Raw genomic sequence first — 21,484 nt, forward strand, 5'->3', positions numbered from 1 at the left:
AACGTGATGATCTTTCTAAGTGATAGTCTTGAACCATTCTTCTTCTGCATCTGGCTGCAACATGTCCAAGATTATGACATACATAACATTCAACATTATTCATCGGACGAGTAAAAGATTTTCTTTGAATAATTTCTTTCCTTCGCTGTTGACGAGGTAGTCCTCTCATCTCCTTGTTGATTATTTTAGATTTCTCATTAGAATTCCTTGCCTCTCCTTGTGAGCTAGATTCATCTTCAACAGATTCATAAAAACCAAGGCCAGTTTTGATAGCAGGAGACCTTTGACTACTAAGAATATCATCCAAGATCTTAGTACTATCTTGAAATCGTAAGAGCTTATCCTTTTCTTCTAAGTTATCTTTTAGAATATTTACCTCAATCTGATGTTGCTCCTCCTTTTCATGATATTGCTTCTTCATGTTTTCTTCAACTTTTCTTCCTTCTTCCAACTGATGTCTTAGTTCAAGAACTTCATTTTCTTGTTTTTCAAGAGCTTGGAGTAGTTCTTTATTCTGCTTATTTGATTCTTCAAGATCTTCTTTTAGTGAGAGAATCATAGCTTCAAGACTTTCATAGTAACTGGATCTTTCTCTGAGTTTCTTGATTGTTGTGCTCCTTTCATTTACTTCATTTCTTAATGATGTCACTTCATCCTGCAACTTTTGACATTGATCTTCCTTTTCCTTGAATAGCTTCCTTACCTTGTTTCCTTCCTCTAGTTGAGCTTTTAGTTTGGTAACTTCTTCTTTGGAGATACATTCCCTTTTGTGCAATAGATCTTGTTGATCTCTAATTTTGTTTGTAAGCCTTTTAAATTCTGCCTCTATTTGATATCTTTCTTTCTCACCCATAAGAGCAAATTCAGTTGTTTCACTATCACTTTCATCATCTTCAAATGGATAGATAAGTGTATCACCAGAGGATAACAAATTCATACCTGATAGTTCATCTTCATTCTGAAGTGATTCTGAATCTGAAGTGCTTCTTCCACATATTCCCCAATTGATTCTCCCACTGTCATAGTTCTTCTGAGATGTCTTCTTCTTCTTAGGCGCTTTCTTCTTAAGCTTCTTTCCCATTGTTCTACAGATCTCCTTCAAGCAATCAAGCTTCTACCAAAGGACCTGCTCTAATACCAATTGTTGGAAATAATACTAAGAGGGGGGGTGAATCAGTATTATTAAATCAATAATACTTTTTCATTTCCATATTAAGATTCATATACGCTACTTCAGTTAAGGCAAACCGCGTGTATACGCAACTGTGTGTAATGCAACAAGCGTATATCCAGTAAACTTATGATTCAGTTAGTTGATCCTTAATGAGTGCATCAGAACATTATTAACCATATGAACAGTGAACAGAAGCAATAAAATAGAACAGATCATCACACATAAGAAGCACACGTGAACAACATGATGTAAGGTGGAAACCCAATGTGGGTGAAAACCACCTGCTGCAAGTCGTCTCAATCTTCTTTTTAATAAGAAACTTCTTTATACAATAGTTCTGTACTGGTGCAGTCTTATACCAGTACACAGGCTTCTACCTGCAGAAGGCTACAACCTTCTCTCGTTCTCCAGACTCTCCTGGAAGGGAACTACAACCCCCTTAGCTCTTGTATTAGCCAATGTACTAGTATGTTGGTGCCAGCCTACTGAATGCTCCAACCTTCACTCGTTTTCCAGCTGCTACTGGAAGGGAGCTACCACCCCGTTAGCTCTTGTACTAGTTGATGTACTAGTACGTAGGTGCCGACCTACAGAAGGATACAACCTTATCTTTCTTCCTCCAGGTACCATGTTTCATAAATTTTCAGACTGGATATTCCTGAAGCACAACACCATAATTTGAAGGCCACGTTTCATCCAATTTTCATACTGGACCCATCAACAACATTGAAACACAAAATCAATCACCACTGCAAAACACCCATCAACTACACCTGCATCATCAATCTCTGAATCGCCCAATACTAAAACACTGAAACTCTGTCAACAACACAAAATAGACAACAGAACTCTGCAACACTAACCAGATCCAACTGCAACTTCAAATATCATGTCTCATAATGTATACGCTACTATGATGAATCAAACCAGCGTACATACGCGCTTTCACCAAGGCCAACCGCGTACAGATCTGCAAATATCGACTCATAACTTTGCAGCTATTCTAAACACCAGTCATACCCAGATCATAACATTCATACAATAAAACATGCATCAATAATTCAGATCTAGTCTATCCATAATCAAACCATGTAATGATAAAACATTCCAAGCCTTAAGATCTCGATCCATCGTTCATCATCATTCACATGGGTGCATCCTTGGTTCAGATCAATCACAGCATCACAAACCCATAACCAGCATACTAGATCTCACACTTCATCAGATATTCATCACTTCTCAAAAAATTGCCTTTGCCTAATGATCTTCTTCTCCTTTTATAGTCTTAGGCCTTACTCAATACCATGGTCCAAAACCATTTAGAACTAATACTAGGGTCCCAATACCTAGGTTCAACACTTCAGACACAATACCAAGGACCAAAACCATAGGTCTAAATACCACGGACCCAAAAATAAGCTTTCCCACATGTACATGTTTTTCCATGCATGAAAGTGCGTGCATACGCATACGCGACTTTTGATCAGCAATCCCGCATGTATACGCGCCTTTGTATATAGTGAACCTGCGTGTATACACTACTTGGTATATAGCGAACCTGCGTATATACGCGACTTGGTACATAGTGAACCTGCATATAACATGCATATGTACGCGACTTGGTATATAGTGAACCTGCGTATATACTCTTCTTTCTTCATTTTTGTAGTCTGATCATCAATTCTTTGCTACTGACCTGCTGCATTATAATCTGTCATCTTGCCATCAAGGACAACACTTGTATCATAATGCCAACATTCTGTCATCATCACGCTGCTCAGTCACCTCTGCCATTCTGTTATATAATTCTCCAATGGTATTGATCTGGGTCTGTTTTACTCCATCTGTCAAGTATTATAATATTTGGTTCTATATTATTCTTTACAGAGACTCAAATACCAGTTCGAATACTTTGTAGTTGTTTGTATATCCTTCTGATTCAACTATTGTCTGCTTCCACAAATGTCATTTCCATATTTTAGCTCTATTCAGAATCTTTTGAGATCAACTTCATTTTTCTATCTTTACCAAGCATTTACTGCCTTCTGCTATCAATCTGATCTAAACACAAGCAAACCGTAATTTTCCAACGTTAGTGACTGTCTACAATTCAATTGTAGATGATCAATCAGCTCCCCTTGCCTGCATAAACTCCTCTAGCTCTTTTGTTTGCTTCAGACAAGAAATATTGTTGCAAGTGGAAGATATCTTCAATCAATGGATGATTTTTTTCAATGGAGTTACTTCTGGGAAATGACTCATAGGGCTCCTCACAGATAGCTTTTGCAAAAACAATTTAGAAACACAAGCTCCCCCTAACAGTATGGATGGTCTCTTCTTGGCAGAATCTCATCATCAAAATTTGTCAAAGATGTATTCATTAGATCAACAACATGTGTTGTTGGCTTGAGTGTTCAAGAGGATTTCTAATCCAATCTGCTTCTTTCTCCATACTTGTGTGACTTTCTTTTCTGGCTTGGTAGTTATGCTTTGAGCTTGTTTAGGAACCTAAGATAAGTTACAATCACAAGCCACATGTCCAATGTTATGACATTTCAAGCACTCAGTCTTAAACATGCAAGAGAGAGCATAGTTTCTCTTTGTAAATCTTGTTCTGGAGAACTGATAGGGATCTTCATATGCTCTACAATGCTTAGCCATGTGTCCAAAATTTGAGCAGGAATAACAATAACCATGAAATAAATTTTGGTACCTGGGAAATGATGATTGCCTTGATGCACTTTTGAAATCATTTTGCCTCGGAATTCTTTGATGATATCCATTTCCTCTTGCATCCTTGACACTTTATACACAGTTTTGTCTCGATGTACTTCTAAAGTTATTCTGTCTTGGAAGCCTTTGATCAAATTTATTGCCTCTTGCAGTCTTCACACAATCTACAAGTCTTCTTGGAGTAAGATTTTTTTCCAATGTCATCTTGACTCTTCTCCTTTCCTTTGTTGGAACTTGGAGCATCGATATTTCTTCCAAGCTTCTCCACATCCTTATTGTTTGAAGCATTAGGGTTTGCATCATTCTGTTTGAGGGTTCACTTGCATAACCAAGACCTTTGATTTATCAAGAGGAGATCTTAGATGACTTAGGATGTCATCTAGGGTTTGGGATCTCTTTAGAATCTTATTCAGATGATCAACTTCCTTTTTTAAGATATCAATTTCTTCTTTTATTTTCTTGCATTCATCATCCTTGTTTTCTAAACTGATCTCCATTTCTTCCTTCAACCTAGTTGCTTCACATGTTTCGGCCTTGAGAGAGGTGATATCTGATTTTAATTTGAAGATTTCTTCATCCTTTTCTTCTAGTTGGAATGTCATGGTATTTCTTTCCTTTTTTGCTTCATCAACTTGTCCTTCTATAAGTGCCAAAGCTTCCATCACCTTCTCAACTCCTTGTGCTTGTTTCTTTCCTTCTTCTAGTTGAGATTTGAGGGAGGAGACCTCTTCCTTGTATTGATCAATTTTTGCTTTAAGTTTGTTCAAGTCTTCATGTCTTTGTTTAAGATGGCTTGACAAAGTTTCTTCCCTTTTCTTTGCCTTATCCAATTGATTTTTCATGGATATGACTTCTTCATGATGCTTTCTCTTGTTTTGATGAAATTCCTCCTTAAGCTTGGTGAGCTCCTCATCTCTTTCTTGAACTTGAACCTTGAATAGGTTAACTTCCTTCCTTGTCTTGTCAAGGTCATGGTCACCATCTTATGATTTCTTCTTGAGCTCCTCATTCTCTTTTTTCAAACTACTTATCTCTTCTAGGGAAGCTACAAGCTTCGCCATGAGATCTTCTTCGAAGTCATCTTTACTCTCTTCATCTTCTAGGTCTTCCTTGGCCTTGATGTCTTCACTCATGTTTTCAACTTCCTTAATGGATTCTGGATTTCCTTCTTGCTTTCCATCATCTTCTTGTCTAGCAGTCATGGTCAATGCTTCTCTTGAGTGAAGATCTTGAATTTTGTCCCACATACCTTTTGCTGATGAACATGTATCCACTTTGGTATTTGTAGCATCTGGTAACCCACTTAAGATTGTATTCATCGCTCTTCCATTATATTCCTTGGATTCTTCTTCCATCGAATTTTCAGTAATCACTGATTCCCAAACTTCAACACCTTGAGCCATTAAGAAATTTCTCATTCTTACCTTCCATATATCAAAATTTCCATTGAACAATGGAACTTTCCCAATTTGATTGTTTTCAGTTTTCATGGATGAGGAAGAGACATCTTTAGAAGGATTGGAGGCTTTCTTCCTTGGCTTTGCCATTTGTGTTCTAAGGATCAACCTTCAAGTTGTTAGGCTTTGAGTGAAGGTACTAGCTCTGATTCCAATTGTTGGAAATACTGAGGGGGGGTGAATCAATATTTCTTTTCAATTGTTATTTTTACCAATTAGATCACTTATAATTAGAACACAAAAAATGAACAATGATAAAATAAATAATTTTATTAATCAGATATATTGAGTACAACAATAGTGTAGGGATCCAACCCTAGATGAAGACACCAATCTTCAATCTCCCAGGCTCCAACTTATATTATGCCAAGCACCGACTTGGACTTTCCAAGGCTCCAACCTTGTCAACTTTGAGGCACCAACCTCTAGGGCTCCAACCCTATCTCTAATACAGGCTCCAACCTGGTCTCTTGAGGACTTCTATCCTCTAGGGCTCCAACCCTATATTTCAAGGCACCAACCTTGTCTCTATGAGGCTCCAACCTCTTGGGCTCCAACCCTCAACTTCAATTCGTTAGGATAAGTTTGATGATTCTTCATAGCTCCCAATATCTTCTTCAATGAGCTCTGTTAATCTCTTCAACAATGTCTTCTCCAAATCACTTCATCAATGACAACCTTGTCTTCTTAGAAGGTGTCACCACTGCTCTTCATGTCACCCAAACAAATATCTCCAAAGTCACCTCATGATTGCTTCAACGCAGCATAGTCTCCAATAATATCTCCAAGACCTCCAAGATGTCTTCAATAGACAAACCAAGTTCTGCACCTACTCTAAGCCTCTTCAAGGGCTTCTTCAAGAACTCTCCAAGGAAGTCTTCACAATGCTTCAACAACAAGATATTTCTAAATGCTACTACTATAATCTGAGTTTCTTCAAAGCAACAAGTTCGAGCCTTCTTTCAAGATGACTATCTTGAGTTAACTCCAACGGGATGTCTGTCCGAGCCCTCCACAATTTACATTGTTAATCTGAGTCTCTCAAACTATTTACTTGTTTGAGGTCTACACAAGTTCGAGCTCTCTATTCACTGTAGTATACTCTAAGCTCCCAACGAACACAGGTTTGTACAAGTGTGAATGTAAGTGTATCTCTCCAAATGACACTGTTATTCAAGGGTATTACAACACCGTGTAGCAATAGGTACGAGGTGAGCTCCAAAATTGTGCCTCCAAGAGACTTGATTACTGTGCAACCTTAAGTCCTATGTGTATAAGCAAGGTCTGAGCCAAAACAATGCAATTGTCCACTCACCGAGTTGTAGGTGAGCACTGGTCCAAGGTTATACCCCTCAAGTTGAGCAACGAGGCTTAATTCTTCATTGTTCTTTCACAAATCAAAGCACTGAGTTGTAATCTGCAATTAGAGCTTTACAACAAGTGTATACTTCAGATCTATCCGAGTTCTCTTACCCATAGCTTAAGCTTGTCAAGTATGTACGTGGTTCTGTGTAAGAAATCTGACCTCTTAACACAAGATTGTCTTGAAAAGAATTTGCCCAAAATAATATTTTCTTGCTCCTCGGCACTTCTAAGTTCACCAGTTGTGAACTATGTATCTCTCTCTATGATGGATGACCGAGATAGATACTTGGAATGAATTATTTAGCTTGTGTTTATACGAGTTTTGCCAATAAACAAAAAGACATGTTCATTAGAGGAGGGGTTGACTTGTGCATGAGGTGGCACATTGAAAATGTATTAAATATTTGTCGGAAGGGGTCTTTGTTAATAATCGACCAAATATAACATAGTTTCATTGTTACGGAAACCATATTATAATAGCAAGTTAGGAGGGACCATAACTTTTAATCAAACGAATACATTTAAACAATGTGAAACCATATTATAATGGATGTCGGGAGGTCCCACATGCCAGGTCATCACTTTACTCCCATACATCGGGACCACATGGATATCGGGGATTTTTAGGTTGTGCACATGCCAAAGTTCTGATAAAGTGGTGGATGTCATTTAAAAATTAAATCATTAATTAAATCAAGTCAGGTCCACATATCAAAAGTTGGAGCAAATCGAAAATCAGAGATCGAAAAGAGGGTCGCAGATCGGGGATCAGAGATTAGATATCAGAGATCAAAGTCGCAAATCGGAGTGGGAGATCGGAGACGTGACACACAATAGAAACGTCGATATGATATTCTCTGATTTGGCTCTTATTTGGCTTTGTTCTGAAATATCATTTCTCGTTGCTCCTCTGATATTACTGTTCTTCACTCCTCCGATACTTTTTTTCGTTCTTTTCTTGGGCTCTGAAACTCCGATATCACTATTTTTTCCTTTTGGCTCTTTCTCTTGAGCATATGCGGTCTTCTCTTGGATCTGCTCCTCCTTGGCTTGTCTTGGCTCCTGCTCTTGGCTTCTAATGGCTTTCCTTTGGCTCTCGATGGCTTCTCTTTGGACTGCCACTCGCTCTTCTCTTTGGTATTGCTCCTCTTGCTCCTTGGGATTGATTCTTGGGTCCAATGCTTCTTGGGATTCTGTCTGTATATATATATATATATATTCAGTGCTTATGCTATATTCAATCTGTATGGCCATCAATGACAACACCGACATCTCAATGGATAGATCGAAGAAGGAAGAATCAATATGATCGAGCGAAACGAAGGAAGATCTATCCAATGAAACTTTGGAGGCCAACGAAGGAAGGAAGATGAGATTTTTCTATTGCCATTGTTTACACGTGTGATTTCTTGGAGGAAGACCTAGGGTTTCCTCAATCTGATCTTTGCAGAGATTTGATTTGCGGTTTGGCTGGCTCATCACTTGGTTTGGCTTGGGTATTGGTCTTAGAAGTCTTCATTGGACAGATTCTATAAGAAATATGTTTTATGGGTTTTCCCCATTTGGGGTTTTTCCCTGGCTTGGAGCCTACTTCTGGTGTTCTTGTGTTTCTCTTGATCTTCTTGTTGGCATTTGTCTTGATGTTAAACAAAACTACAAAATGAAGTTAATATCCTAATCTAATGCACAAAAGAATGTCAAAAATATAATAGAAATCCATTTGAATGAAGCCCTTATTCTTTGCCCTAGATTTCTCAACATGGTATCAGAGCTAAGGCCTTTGATCAGTGGGAAGATGAGAAGATCAATTGACTTCACAAGAAGGTGGATCTACTAGACCGAGTTTGTGACAGAGTTCTGGGCATAAAAACTCAAGTCTTGATCTCTGTATAGATCACATCATTCAGGGAAGAAGCAAGAGTTTTTGGAGGGTCTTCAAGCCATGCTCCATAAAAGGGCTAATCCAACAACCCTCCCTAAGCCGCATACTCAAGTGGAGAAATCGAACATTCATTGGAGCCCTAATCAAGTTCGCAGACCTATTTTCATCAAAGCGAGAATATTTGGAGGTGCATCTTTTTGGAGCATAAAGATCACGAACATATTTTACCTCAGAGCGAAGGTGTACAAAGGGAATTCTAAGTAAAGCGAAGGCATAATTCTTGAAATCGAAGTGTTGATCAAGCTATTTGTGTAAGACCACACTCTCTGACTAATAGAGCAAAGATCATCTACAAGTCTGCAACAAAATCACATCACTGGTATGTATACTACATTAGCAAAACTTCTTCATGATTAGAAATCTACTTGTTGGCATAAAAAATCTCTGTGTATAGTGCGAGTTCTTGAAGCAGAATCAAAATTCTGTGCACAAGTTTTACACCTACAATCCGAGTACATTCTTGTGCAAAATCGTAGATTGAATTTGTCTTTTGTATAAGCCTCAAAGGTTTTGAACAAGGTGTCATCATATTCGCTGGAGTATTCTGTGTAGAGATCCGAAATCGTTGGGTATCGAAACTCCTGTGTATAGATTTGGTTCGAAAATCATAAGTTCTGAAGCATTACCTTACCCGAAAATTTGGAAACACGAAGGTTCTGAGTGAAATCATTTGTGCATAAGTAATCTCTGTAGAGATCCGAGAGTCTCTGTTCATTGAGACATATTATTGTTGCCAAGCGAAATTCATTAAAATTTTGAGCACGTTGCAGATCCAAATTAAGTATCGTGTAAAGTCACCTACCTGTGGATGAAGAGCGAATTTTGTACATAGTCTTTGTGTACAGGTGGAAGACCTAGACCAAACCAGAGAAGAGCTCTCGAGGCCCATCACAAGTTTCATCATCTTGTTTGTTGACCTGTGTAGAAGGTCAAATTTATTTGATGTGTGAAACCTACAGTGGTCAGGTGGGCACATATACTTGTCTACTGTTCGAAACTCCTCAAGTGACAGTGAGACCAACCTACAGTAGTACATATACATAGTGCATTCTAAATCTAATTTTGGACCAACCTTCAAATGAAAAGGTATATTTGTTTTCATAAGTAAGAAGTGGTATTATTTATTGTTGCCATGTGTTAAGGCTCTCATTTTGTGAACCCCTAGGGTAAAGTCTCCAGTGTAAATATATTAGCTTTGATCAAGTTGGAAAGGCTAACTATAGGCAGAGTGACAAAGACCTAGTGCAAGATAAGTGACTGTCATCTTATATGCAATAGATGTAAGTGACATACCTGTAGCAAGTGCATCCTAAATAGTTAGGACCTGTGCAAAAAGTGACTTCAGAAGAAGAGCAACAGTTTATTGACAGTAAGAAAAACATCAGTCTAGAGGGAGTCTTATCCCAGGGATCTCCAGCGTTCAACATGTATGTGTTTTGCAAGGACAACAATAAACTTGAGGGTGCCTCTAACTACCAAGGGTGGAAGAAGAGGATTTTCCTCATCTTGATGAAGAATGATGACATGGACATTGTTCAAGGAAAGGTGTCAAAACCAGACAAGAAGAACATGGATGAATGGAACAAGTTCTACTAGAGCAAGATAAGAGCCCAGAGGATACTAATTGAATCCATCAAGGACCATCTCATTCTGTTTGTGGCAAAGTTGAACAAGGCCAAGGAAATATATGACAGGCTGAATAAGTTGTATTGTGTTAGCACTTCAGGATAGAAGATAACCTTGAGGAACAGGTTGTACAAGATCATAATTATGTTTGATGAAGATATCGCAACTTACCTAGTCAAGATATCATGATTAAGGGATTAGTTGCAGGACCTTGGTGAGATGATCTCCAATGCAGAAATAACAACGATTATCCTCAATGCTCTTCCTCAAGAATGGAGCTCATTTGTGTCTGGCATTTACGCAAGGAAAGAGACCTCCAGTTTTGATGATCTATGGTCTCAATGTATAATGGGAGAATCCCGTTTGAAGGCCAAGGAGGAGACTGATCCTCTAGGAAAATCTCAGGCATATGCAGCAAGAATGAACACATTGAGCAAAGGAAAGTTTGGAAGGTCTCGACATCCGAAGAAGCAAGACATTGCAAGGTGCTTCGAATATAACGAGCTGGGACACTACAAAAAAATTGTTTGAAGCTGGTGAAAGAGCCTAATTCAAGGAAAGATACAAAGCGGAAGGATGGAGCCCATGCAGCTGAAGAGGTCAAAGAACCTGAGAAGAAGAACACGAAGGAAGAAGATCCTAAGGATCTGTTCTTATGATGATGCTCTATCATATTGATACTCTATTTTGTTAGAGTAGGGCATATAGTTGCATTGGTAGAATGCATTGCATCATGGCTCATGACATATGATACTTTGAACATTTTATTGTAGTTTTGATATATGTACTTGGCAGCCATCCAGCTGACATTGATGTTATGTTGCAAGCTGAATAATATTGTATAATGATCATGTATATGTGATGTCATGGGATGATTTCTTCTAGGAAGAATGACCATGATGGTATCACCATTGATATCTATTCTATATGTTTTGGAGCAGGTCTCTGAGGAGCCTGTTGGTTCAGTTGCAACATAATGAGATGATATGCAGGAATAGATGACTGGTCGAGGCATGATATTGATGATTCTGTTGAAAACACTGATGATGATGAAAGTCCAAGATGTTGATGATGACATGATACTCTAATAAGCTCTACACAATCCTGCTATATGAAGAATATGTGATAGTCTTGATTCCATCAAGTTACTGCCTTGGCACTTGGTCCAAAGGAACTGTTGTACCTCATGATGACAGATGTGAGAGCAAGTTGCAGATGGTTCGACGATCGTATTATAGATCACTTTCCCGGTGTTCAGAGGGAGCCAAGTTCATGCTCTATGATGATTGGTTTGTGACAAATGTAGTTGTTGCAAGCCAATGATGTGGAAAGTGATGGTTGACCCTATATTGATGATGATGTTGCTACAGTTGGACGACTCTAGGATGTTCAAAGAAAGCTCGCACATGTGATGATGATGATGATGATGATGATAGAGCCTTGAGAGCTACTATCAAGAAGTTGATGATGATCAATACTGGGGACCCCTCAATGGTTAAGAGGGAGTGGCAAACATGGTTTTCTACTTCATGTGTCATGCACTGGACCAAGACTAACAACCGTAAGTCTCAGTGAAGGTCGTGGGGAGAGAATGACGTCCAAAGGATTGGGTAAGCATTTGAGACCGATACTCCTTGAGGACTGTGAATCCAAGATAGGTAGTAGTATCATGGCCGACGCTCTTTGAGGATCTAACAAGGTATCTAAGAGAAGAGTGGTCGAAGAGGATCAATATTCTTTGAGGATTGAGAATCGAATAGAAGAATAGTCCTAGAGTGACATACCTGGTGAACACCCGAGTGGGGTATGTGCCCTGAGAGGTAGTGTGTGTCCCACATAAAGCCTCCTGACATTGTGCTATGATCTATTAAGAGATAGAGCTTGTTAGTCCATGCCTTGTTATGTTGACAATGCGGGTATATTGATCATAATGTTGGTGCCTAAGATGGCTTACCAATCTAACTATTCTTATGAGAATGTTCCAATGGAATTACTATCCTTGTACCTATTTTCAGTGATGAAGACCTCCCTAGTTAAGAGGGAGTGTTGAAAATGTAACTAGGTTCGGTCTTCACATATTGTACTGGGTCATGACTTGATGATGGACTTGTCAAAAAAGAAAAAGAAAATAAATCATTTGTAAAAGAAAAATATTATTATTTTAAGTGGGTTTCTTGCCCATCTTGTTGTAGTCCTACGTCAAAACACCCATTGAGTGCTATATGGGTCTTATTGACAAGTCAAAGGGTCAAGGTCATGATGTACTAGACTTTGTAGGGCTCATGTATCAAAAAAGGAAAATTATTTTTGTAAATTTTAATGTCTAGAAGCCTCCAAGTGATGGGTCAGCCAACTAGCTACAAGTCAACCTAGAAAGGCTCAATTCATCCTCCATGAAATCCTATATAAGGAGACTTCTCCTCCTCATTAGAAGATGGATCGAAGAAGGAAGAATCAATTTGATCCAGTGAAAAGAAGGAAGGCCCGTCCAACAAATTTTGGAGGCCAACGAAGGAAGGAAGATGTGATTTTTGTGTTGCCATTGTTTACACATGTGAGTTCTTGGAGGAAGACCTAGGGTTTCCTCAATCTGATGTTTGAGAGATTTGATTTGGGGTTTGGATGGCTCATCCCTTGGTTTGGCTTGGGTATTGGTCTTAGAAGTCTTCATTGGACAGATTCTACAAGAGAAATTTTCTCTGGGTTTTCCCCATTTGGGGTTTTTCCTAACTTGGAGCCTACTTCTAGTGTTCTTGTGTTTTTCTTGATCTTCTTGTTGGCATTTGTCTTGATGTTAAACAAAACTACAGAATGAAGTTAATATCCTAATCTAATGCACAAGAAAATGTCAAAAATATAAGAGAAATTAATTTGAATGAAGCCCTTATTCTTTGCCCTAGATTTCTCAACATGTAGAAGACCTTCTAAAACTACACAATCAACCAAAATAGTTAACAATTGATCTACATAGTACAAAGGAAGAATGCTCAATTTTGAGCACTAATTATCATAATCGTTAAATTCATAATAGAAGATTTGGTATAACGAAAAAAGAAACATGAAAAAAAAAATACTGACATTATAAACTTTCTCATCCTCTTAAAATAAACACCGACAAAATGATCAAATCAAAATCCTAGCTTTCTTTGATCAACCGTGGAAATTAGATCTAAGGCACTTAAATAATTAATTATTTATCCTTAAAGAAACATTATCCCAAAGTCAATATTAAACATAATTAATCAATATGTCTTTTCCTGAATTAGTTGTTTTTTTCAAAGAATAACGTAGGAAGGACTTCTCCTACATGCAAGACACTTCGTAGAAGACCATCTAACGCTACCATTAACAAAAAATAGTTAACAATTGAGTGCAGAATTTTGAATGCTAATTATCACAATCATTAAATTCATAATATAAGATTTGGAATATTAAAAAAGAGACGCAAGTTAAAGAAGATGATACCGCCCATATTATAAAAAAATTCATCCTCTTCAAAAATAAACACCAGTGAAATGATCAAATCAAAATCCCCTCTGATTTCAACAAGTTGAATAAAAAGATTATGACGTAGTCAAAAACTAAAATTTCACTGAGTACACAAAGCAAGAAATAATAGAAGTTACTTCAAAAACTCGTAAGAAACACTAATGACTGAACACACTCTATGCATTCTATCTCCAAATAAACCAAGTGTATTAATTACACTACCCTATTTGTTTATTAGGGGATAGCTGGTTCCCACTCTGCCTCTTATAAAATTGTTGGGACCACAATAAAGAATCATCACTGTAGACAAGATTTGAAGGCCGGTCTTATAATAAACACCCTATATTTACCATTCAAAAAGATAACATTAAACTGGTCAAACAAATGGTAGAAAAAGATCACATACAAATCGTGTCTACCAATGCTCATACATTATAATTTTATCGGAATGAAATCAGCTCCTTAGATCATCGTATCAAAAACAATGACATTGTAGGCCTTAACGCCACTGCCTAATAATATGCAATTTGCATACAATTAGGATTCTCTGTCAACTCGCTCCTCCACCTCGACTGTCCATCCCATGTTATCGTCGGCCAAACCCATCTGAATGCTTGTAAGAACTGAATACAGTTCCTGTGAAACTTTTCCTGGAGCTCCATTGCCATATGTCACTCTGAAGGCATGCCAAAACAAAACGATTTGATATACTTTATTTACTAAAAGACCAATCCTAGAACTAGGTGATTGGGCATCAGTATCAAAATAAATAGCTTAATCAGTCCTGCAATTCCCCTCAATTAAAGCAAGATAAAAGAATTTGGTTCCATCATAATAATAATAAAAGCCCCAATTTTTTCTTGAAATTGGGGTACTCATTTTGTATATATTTAAATATATTCCAAAACGACTTTCAGGAGCACAATCTTTACTGATTTTATCCTTAAAAGGTTAATTTTTATTTAAAACTTTCCAAAGTGAATGAATCTTGCTATGGTTAAAATACGAATGCATATTATGATGAGTTTTTCAGTTAGTATATTTAGATGCATCTTGGACCTTTTGCACAATGCAATTTTCAATAAGCTTGTTTTACAAAATAATGGGGAGCAAAGAAACTCTTTATGGAACTAAGCCTTGTAAATAAGAATGCACAAACCATGAAACAGCAACCAAGCTGGCCAAAGGAGTTCAACAAATAAAGCTACCAGGGCAGAAGGGGGTGTGCACTGCTATAAGAATTGATCTGGAAAAAACTAAAAATCACAACTGGGAAATGCTGCAAATTGCATACCATTTGGTTACAGGAATATTCAAATAAGAGCTCTTATGTGGCAAATCTTCAAATGAAATTGTTTTGGAAAACACACACACATATATATATATATGATGCATTATTATTACTGTGCAATAAATGCACCATTCCCCTTTCGGAGAGTATGACAATGTAATACAGCTATCCTACAACGCTTTTGCAAGATCTCCTCAAATGAGAAGCTGCATGTGGGAGGTATATACTTTGCTCAAGTCATCTACAACTTGCGCTTGTACCCAACTGCACGACACATCTCATTTGCATGGGAAAGACAGCCCATAAGGTGTTTATTTCTGAACACAACACCTGGCAATAAATTCCTAGCAGAATTACGTCTACTGAATAAAATCACAGCTGAGTTCTTAACATACACAGAAACTATTCAGCAGAAGTACATTAAATTAATAAATCCCACCGACACAAATTTCTGCCAAATCACAGCTCGTCAGTTTATTGATCAGAACTTACTTAGGCTCCCAGTGCTCCCTTACTGGGAAAATGGCCCAAACTGAGGAAAATACATACAACAATATGGATTCAATCCCACTGATCAAGCCCTAGGCTTGGCTAATATGGATCTCTTTGCTGCCCCCTTTGCACTTTCCTTGGACCCAATATACTTGACTAGAAGTCCTTCTTCACCCACCACTAAGATGCCTCTCTTAATGCCTCGTGCCCTTGTGTGTTGTTGTGTCTTCTCCCTTGACCTCGCCTTGCTTTTATTAGTTTGTGTTATGACTGAATCCACAACCCTAATCTCCAAAGTGATTGATGACTAAGACTAGATCTTGCCTCACTTGATATTGATCATTGAGATTCATCTCATTCACGCATTAGATATTAAATTAAACTTACTTTTTCCTTATAAAAGGAATTAATTTAGTTTTAAAGTAATTACTAATGTTCAAGCGTCCATTAGGTGTTGAGAAATCTAGGGGCAGCAAGATTATGTGATTTCTCTTACTTTGATAATTGCTTCTAATGTATTTTTACTTAACTTGATTAGCTTCTTCTTTCACTTGATTATTATTATGTTCTTATCATCAAATAACTACCAAGCTATGAAGATCAAATAGACAAGAGGGCACAAAATGTAAGCTGCAAGCCAGGGCGAAAACCTCTACTCTTGAGAGGAAAAGCCCACAAGAATTCTTCTCTTCTTATAGAAATTCAAATGATGAATTCCAAGACCTAAGATCCTTGTTAAAGACCCCTCTAAGACCAAGTTGAACTTCTCCTTCTTGATGTACTTTTCCAGCTACCTTGACCTAGCAGCGTCTAGCAGTTTCGACCCAACAACTTCCAACAACTTCAACCTTCCAGCAGCTTCAACTTTACAGCGACTTCAACCTTCCAGCAAATTCTCCTTCCAGCAACTTCTAGCAACTTTGACCTTCCCCAGCGGTTTCTTCTGCAACTTCAACTTCCCAGCAGCTTCTTCTGCAACATCGACTTTGTTGTAGTAAAGTTGCTCTAATATTCACACGTGTGAGAAGAAGATAGAGAATAAACCCAAAAACTTCATCCTTCTTCCTTGTATCCTTCTTCGGTTGCCTTTCTTCTCCCTCTTCTTCGCTTGGATGATGAGGAATGAGTGAGTGTCCATAGGAGGTTGAGTTCTCTCCTATATATAGGCTTCTTAGGGGCAGCAAGATTATGTGATTTCTCTTACTTTGATAACTACTTCTAATGTATTTTTACTTAACTTGATTAGCTTCTTCTTTCACTTGATTAGTATTATGTTCTTATCATCAAATAGCTACCAAGCTATGAAGATCAAATAGACAAGAGGGCACAAAATGTAAGCTGCAAGCCAGGGCGAAAACCTCTACACTTGAGAGGAAAACCCCACAAGAATTCTTCTTTTCTTATAGAAATTCAAATGATGAATTCCAAGACCTAAGACACTTGTCAAAGACCCCTCCAAGACCAAGTTGAACTTCTCCTTCTTGATGTACTTTTCCAGCTACTTTGACCTAGCAGCTTCCAGCAGTTTCGACTCAACAACTTCCAACAACTTCAACCTTCCAGCAGCTTCAACTTTACAGCAACTTCAACCTTCCAGCAACTTTGACCTTCCCCAGCAATTTCTTCTGCAACTTCAACTTCCCAGTAGCTTCTTCTGCAACTTCGACTTTGTTGTAGTAAAGTTGCTCTAATATTCACATGTGTGAGAAGAAGATAGAGAATAATCCCAAAAACTACATCCTTCTTCCTTCTATCCTTCTTTGGTTGCCTTTCTTCTGCCTCTTCTTCGCTTGGATGATGAGGAATGAGTGAGTGTCCATAGGAGGTTGAGTTCTCTCCTATATATAGGCTTCTTAGGAGGTCGAATTGTTGTCCATGAGGCCGACTTGATCCTTCTTGTAGGCCAACTTGTTTGACAAGGTCTTGGAGGGTCTTTATGACACTTTTGACTATAAAAAAATTTTCTTTACAAGATACAACATTCCCAAAGGGGTCTTACATGTATGAAAATGACTCTTTTGACTTCATAATTCTATGACAAACCTAGAAGCACTCAATGGGTTCTTGACCTATAAATAAATTTATCTTGAGCATGAAACCCATGCCTCAAGAATGACAATAATAAATTTCTTTTCTCTTTAATATCAAATACATAAAATCATGATTACAATAGACATTATGAAGACCGAACCTAGTTACATATTTCAACACTCCCTCTTAACTAGGGAGGTATTCATAATCCATACATGGTACTTGAACATTCTCATATTGAAGAATTCTTATAAGAAGAGCCGGATTGGTAAGCCATCTCATAAGCTATCATATCAACTTATATCAGTGCATGTCATCATATCAATCAGCATTGTCACATAGTAAGGCCTTGACTAACAGTTATATCCCTCCATAAGATCAAAGCACAATGTTGGCGAGACAATGACTAGTAAACACCTTTCATCATTGTCTCTTAAGGCACATACCCCATCTAGATGTTTACAAGGTATGTCCTTCTAGGACAATTCCTGTCTTGGATTAACACATCCTCAAGGAATTTCCTCTTCGACTACTCTTGCCTATTGGATGCCCTACCACATCCTCAAAGAGTATCGGAATCTATCTCAGATGCATACCCAATCCTCCATTCTTTCTTCATAACATGAAGACAAGAATGATGTGTCTATCTCTCCCTCTCAACTAGGGAGGATTTACACATTCCTATAAAAGGAATACTCCCAAGCTCCCTTTTAACAAGGGACTTTCCCAAGCTCCCTCTCAACTAGGGACTTGTTACCAACAGCAGCTATCTGCTCTTTGGTGGAGATCACGGTACTATCAGTGGCTTGTAGGGCTCCTTTTTCTGCAACATGTCATGATCTTCATCTTCTTCATTATGGAGCCTTCTTCATCATCACTTTATCGTAGGGCACCGACCATCTTCTCCATCATCTTCTTCATTATGGAGCCTTCTTCATCATCACTTTATCATAGGGCATCAACCATCTTCTCCATCACTTTCCCTTCAACGAACCATAGTGTTGAACCAATAGTCATGTCATCCTTCTCTTCATCGAAAAGTGATCTCCTAGTCCACATCTAGCTTTTCTTAATACATCTACCTCTTTCAAGTCATGTTTCTTTCAGGATCTTCCATCCAATCTCATGAGTACTAGTTGTAGGTGATTTCTACAACCCTCTTTTGGTAGCCCTATTTCAACCCAACCAGATATTTTCTCAAAATCAAAATGAACATTAAACCAAAGTTACCTCTTTATGATGGCCTTTCCTCCTGACATCGGCTTCTAGCAACATCAACATCCCGCTCATGTATGAATCCATCTCCAAGACATTCATTACCAAGGTTCTCTTTTTCCAACATACCTATCAACGTCTTCATAACTTCTTCATGGAGATGTCATAGCTAATCCTTCTAGTTATCAGATGTTGATCACTTATCTTATCTTACATGACTATAAATACATCTTTCACGAACTCTTCTTTCACCTTTCTTCACATATTGCTTTCACATGATCATCTATACATAGTTCCTTCATCATAGGAACCATGAATGCCAACCACCTCATATTCTCCATGAGGTCATACCTCATATTCTCCATGAGGTCATATCGCATCAATATGTAGAAGAGTTGAAGGTGTATTGTCTACATGCCTTCATGTATCTTTCTAAAGGAGGAATTTCTTCTTCTTTTATCATTCTCATGAGATAGAGCATTCTACCCATTCTATCTGCAACCATATGATGACATGCCTTTATCTATCTATGAAATATATACATACCTCTTCCTTCATGTGGACATCTAGACTTTCTTCGGGCAACTTCCTTTCCTTGCTTGCAGATGAAAGTACTTCAACCAACTTGACATGTTGCACATCTTTGTCATCATACCATCATCCTTCTAAACTATGGATCCCACACAAGGTGGAATGTAGACTACTCGCTGTTGAAATTTCTAAGTATCACCCGTTAGAAATTTTATTTGTATTCTCTGGTTTATTTCGCCTACTTGTTTAATTACTAACAGGTTATTTAACCATATAAACACTGAAATAAACACAATACAGTCTCAACCATCTACAGATCAACAACTGAAAGAAATAGACAAACACACAAGGGACACTGTTATTTTTGGGCAATCGTCCCCTGGAAAAACCCAACTTGGGAAAACCGGTGCAACAATTCTGAAGGTTTTATTATTAAGCAGCTTTTCTTGAGTACACTGGGTGCCAAACTGGCTCACTCGACAGAGATAAATAATCTAGCAATAATACCTCTCTTCAGAAGCAGATATTCTGAAAGTCTGCTCCATGAAACCCTCTCCAACCCACTCTGAAGCACTGCGTCAGCCCTCTTGGCCTCTGCGTCAGCCTAAAACCCTCTATGTCAGCCCTCTAAGGCTTTGCACAGCCTCTCTGGCCCTCTGCGTCCCTTCTGCAGCCTCTGAGTCAATCACGCGGGCCCTTCTAGCCTTTGCGCAGTCGTTGTTGGCCTTTGTGTGGCTCCCTCTGGCTCTACGTCTGCCTTTGCGATGGTCTTCCGACATTAACTCTGCCTCTCTACCTTGCACTCACTGCCCCTCCCTGTAACTCTGATCACTGGTTTGATTTCTCTTAGCAAACCCCGCTCTAGAAAATCGAACTAACTGATCACTCTGGTGTGTCTCCAACTGACCCTCAAGCCTCCTCTTATACTTTTTTTGTTGAGTCTTCAACAACCGAGATTACATCTCTAATCAACGGCTAAAAAATTAGATTTGGCTTGATCCATGTCCTTTAGAACCTTCTAACCCAGTTTTATATTAATACCCGTTAATATTTTTATTTTCCTAAGTTTTGACTTAGGAACCCATTAAAAATATTAGTTATTTTAATATCTCCTTCATTGGGCAGAATTTCCCCAAACCATTTCTAGGTCTTGGAGATCTCATGTGCTTTAGCTTCTCCGCCAATTTTCATGGCTAGAACACATCCGATGCTACCCCAAATCAACATTCGCAAGACACTTGCATCTTCCAAGTAGAGGTGAACCTTTTGACAAAGATTCCAACGAAGGATCTTGATGATCCTCATTCTGCAAATGCTTCTTTCTAATGATGATGATGTATAATGATTTCCTTATCTTCTATCTTGCTAGATGACTTTCCTCTAACCATATATACTGCTACTTCAGTTGTCCTTTTATGCTTTCAATGGAGATGTCATTTCTATCATGATGACTACTATAACCATGTGGACTTTCTACTTCAGCGATCCTTCCATGCTTCTATGATGATGTCATCTCTATCTTGCTATAATGCATCCTATCATACTTGTGATGCTTCCTATCATTTCCTATAACTAAAAAGAACCAAGTGAAGGAGATTATCTCAGTCATAGTAGAGATCTTTCACTTCCTCCTCCTTTGATTTCTTCTTTTTAATTCTTCCACTTCTTCAGTAACATGGGCTTCATTTCTTTCCTTTCTCTTCTTGTTGTCCTTCTTGAGTTTAGGACAATTCCTTTTAAAGTGCCCATATTCATTAGACTCATAGCATTGAATCTTTGACATATCAATCTTCTTCCTTTTCCGAGGATCAAACTTTCCAAACTTTCCTTTTCTCCTAGCCATGGCAGCGTATGCTTGAACTTGTTCATTTGATCCAACATCACTCTTTGCCTTCAACCTATTTTCTTCAATCTTACATGATAACCAAAGTTCACTGAATGGAGTGGATTCCTTCTTTCCGTAGATACTTGATACAAAGTTGCCCCATTCATCAGGTAATGCATTTAGCACAATGGTGGTCATTTCTTTATCAAGCATTATTTCTCCTAGTTTTTGTAGTTGATCTATTATTTGTGATACCCTCATAAGGTATGAGGCTACAGCTTCTTCCTTTGATACCTTCATTTGTATAATTCGG

The 21,484-nt window shown here is 38.1% G+C and overlaps 1 protein-coding gene across 1 annotated transcript in view; it reads right to left on the reverse strand.

Annotated features, from left to right (window-relative positions):
* Positions 1-13,948: 13,948 nt before the first annotated feature.
* Positions 13,949-21,484, reverse strand: part of LOC149241067 (uncharacterized) — a 190,865-nt gene continuing 183,329 nt past the window's right edge. The window contains exon 13 of the mRNA XM_089370426.1: positions 13,949-14,559. Coding sequence (XP_089226552.1) covers positions 14,324-14,559 — 236 coding nt within the window. The 3' untranslated portion in view covers positions 13,949-14,323. The remainder of the gene's footprint in view (positions 14,560-21,484) is intronic.

This window comes from Pinus tabuliformis, chromosome 8 (genome assembly GCF_031772625.1).
Source record: "Pinus tabuliformis cultivar Carrire ecotype Pingquan chromosome 8, CPIR1, whole genome shotgun sequence".
Lineage (NCBI taxonomy): Eukaryota > Viridiplantae > Streptophyta > Pinopsida > Pinales > Pinaceae > Pinus > Pinus tabuliformis.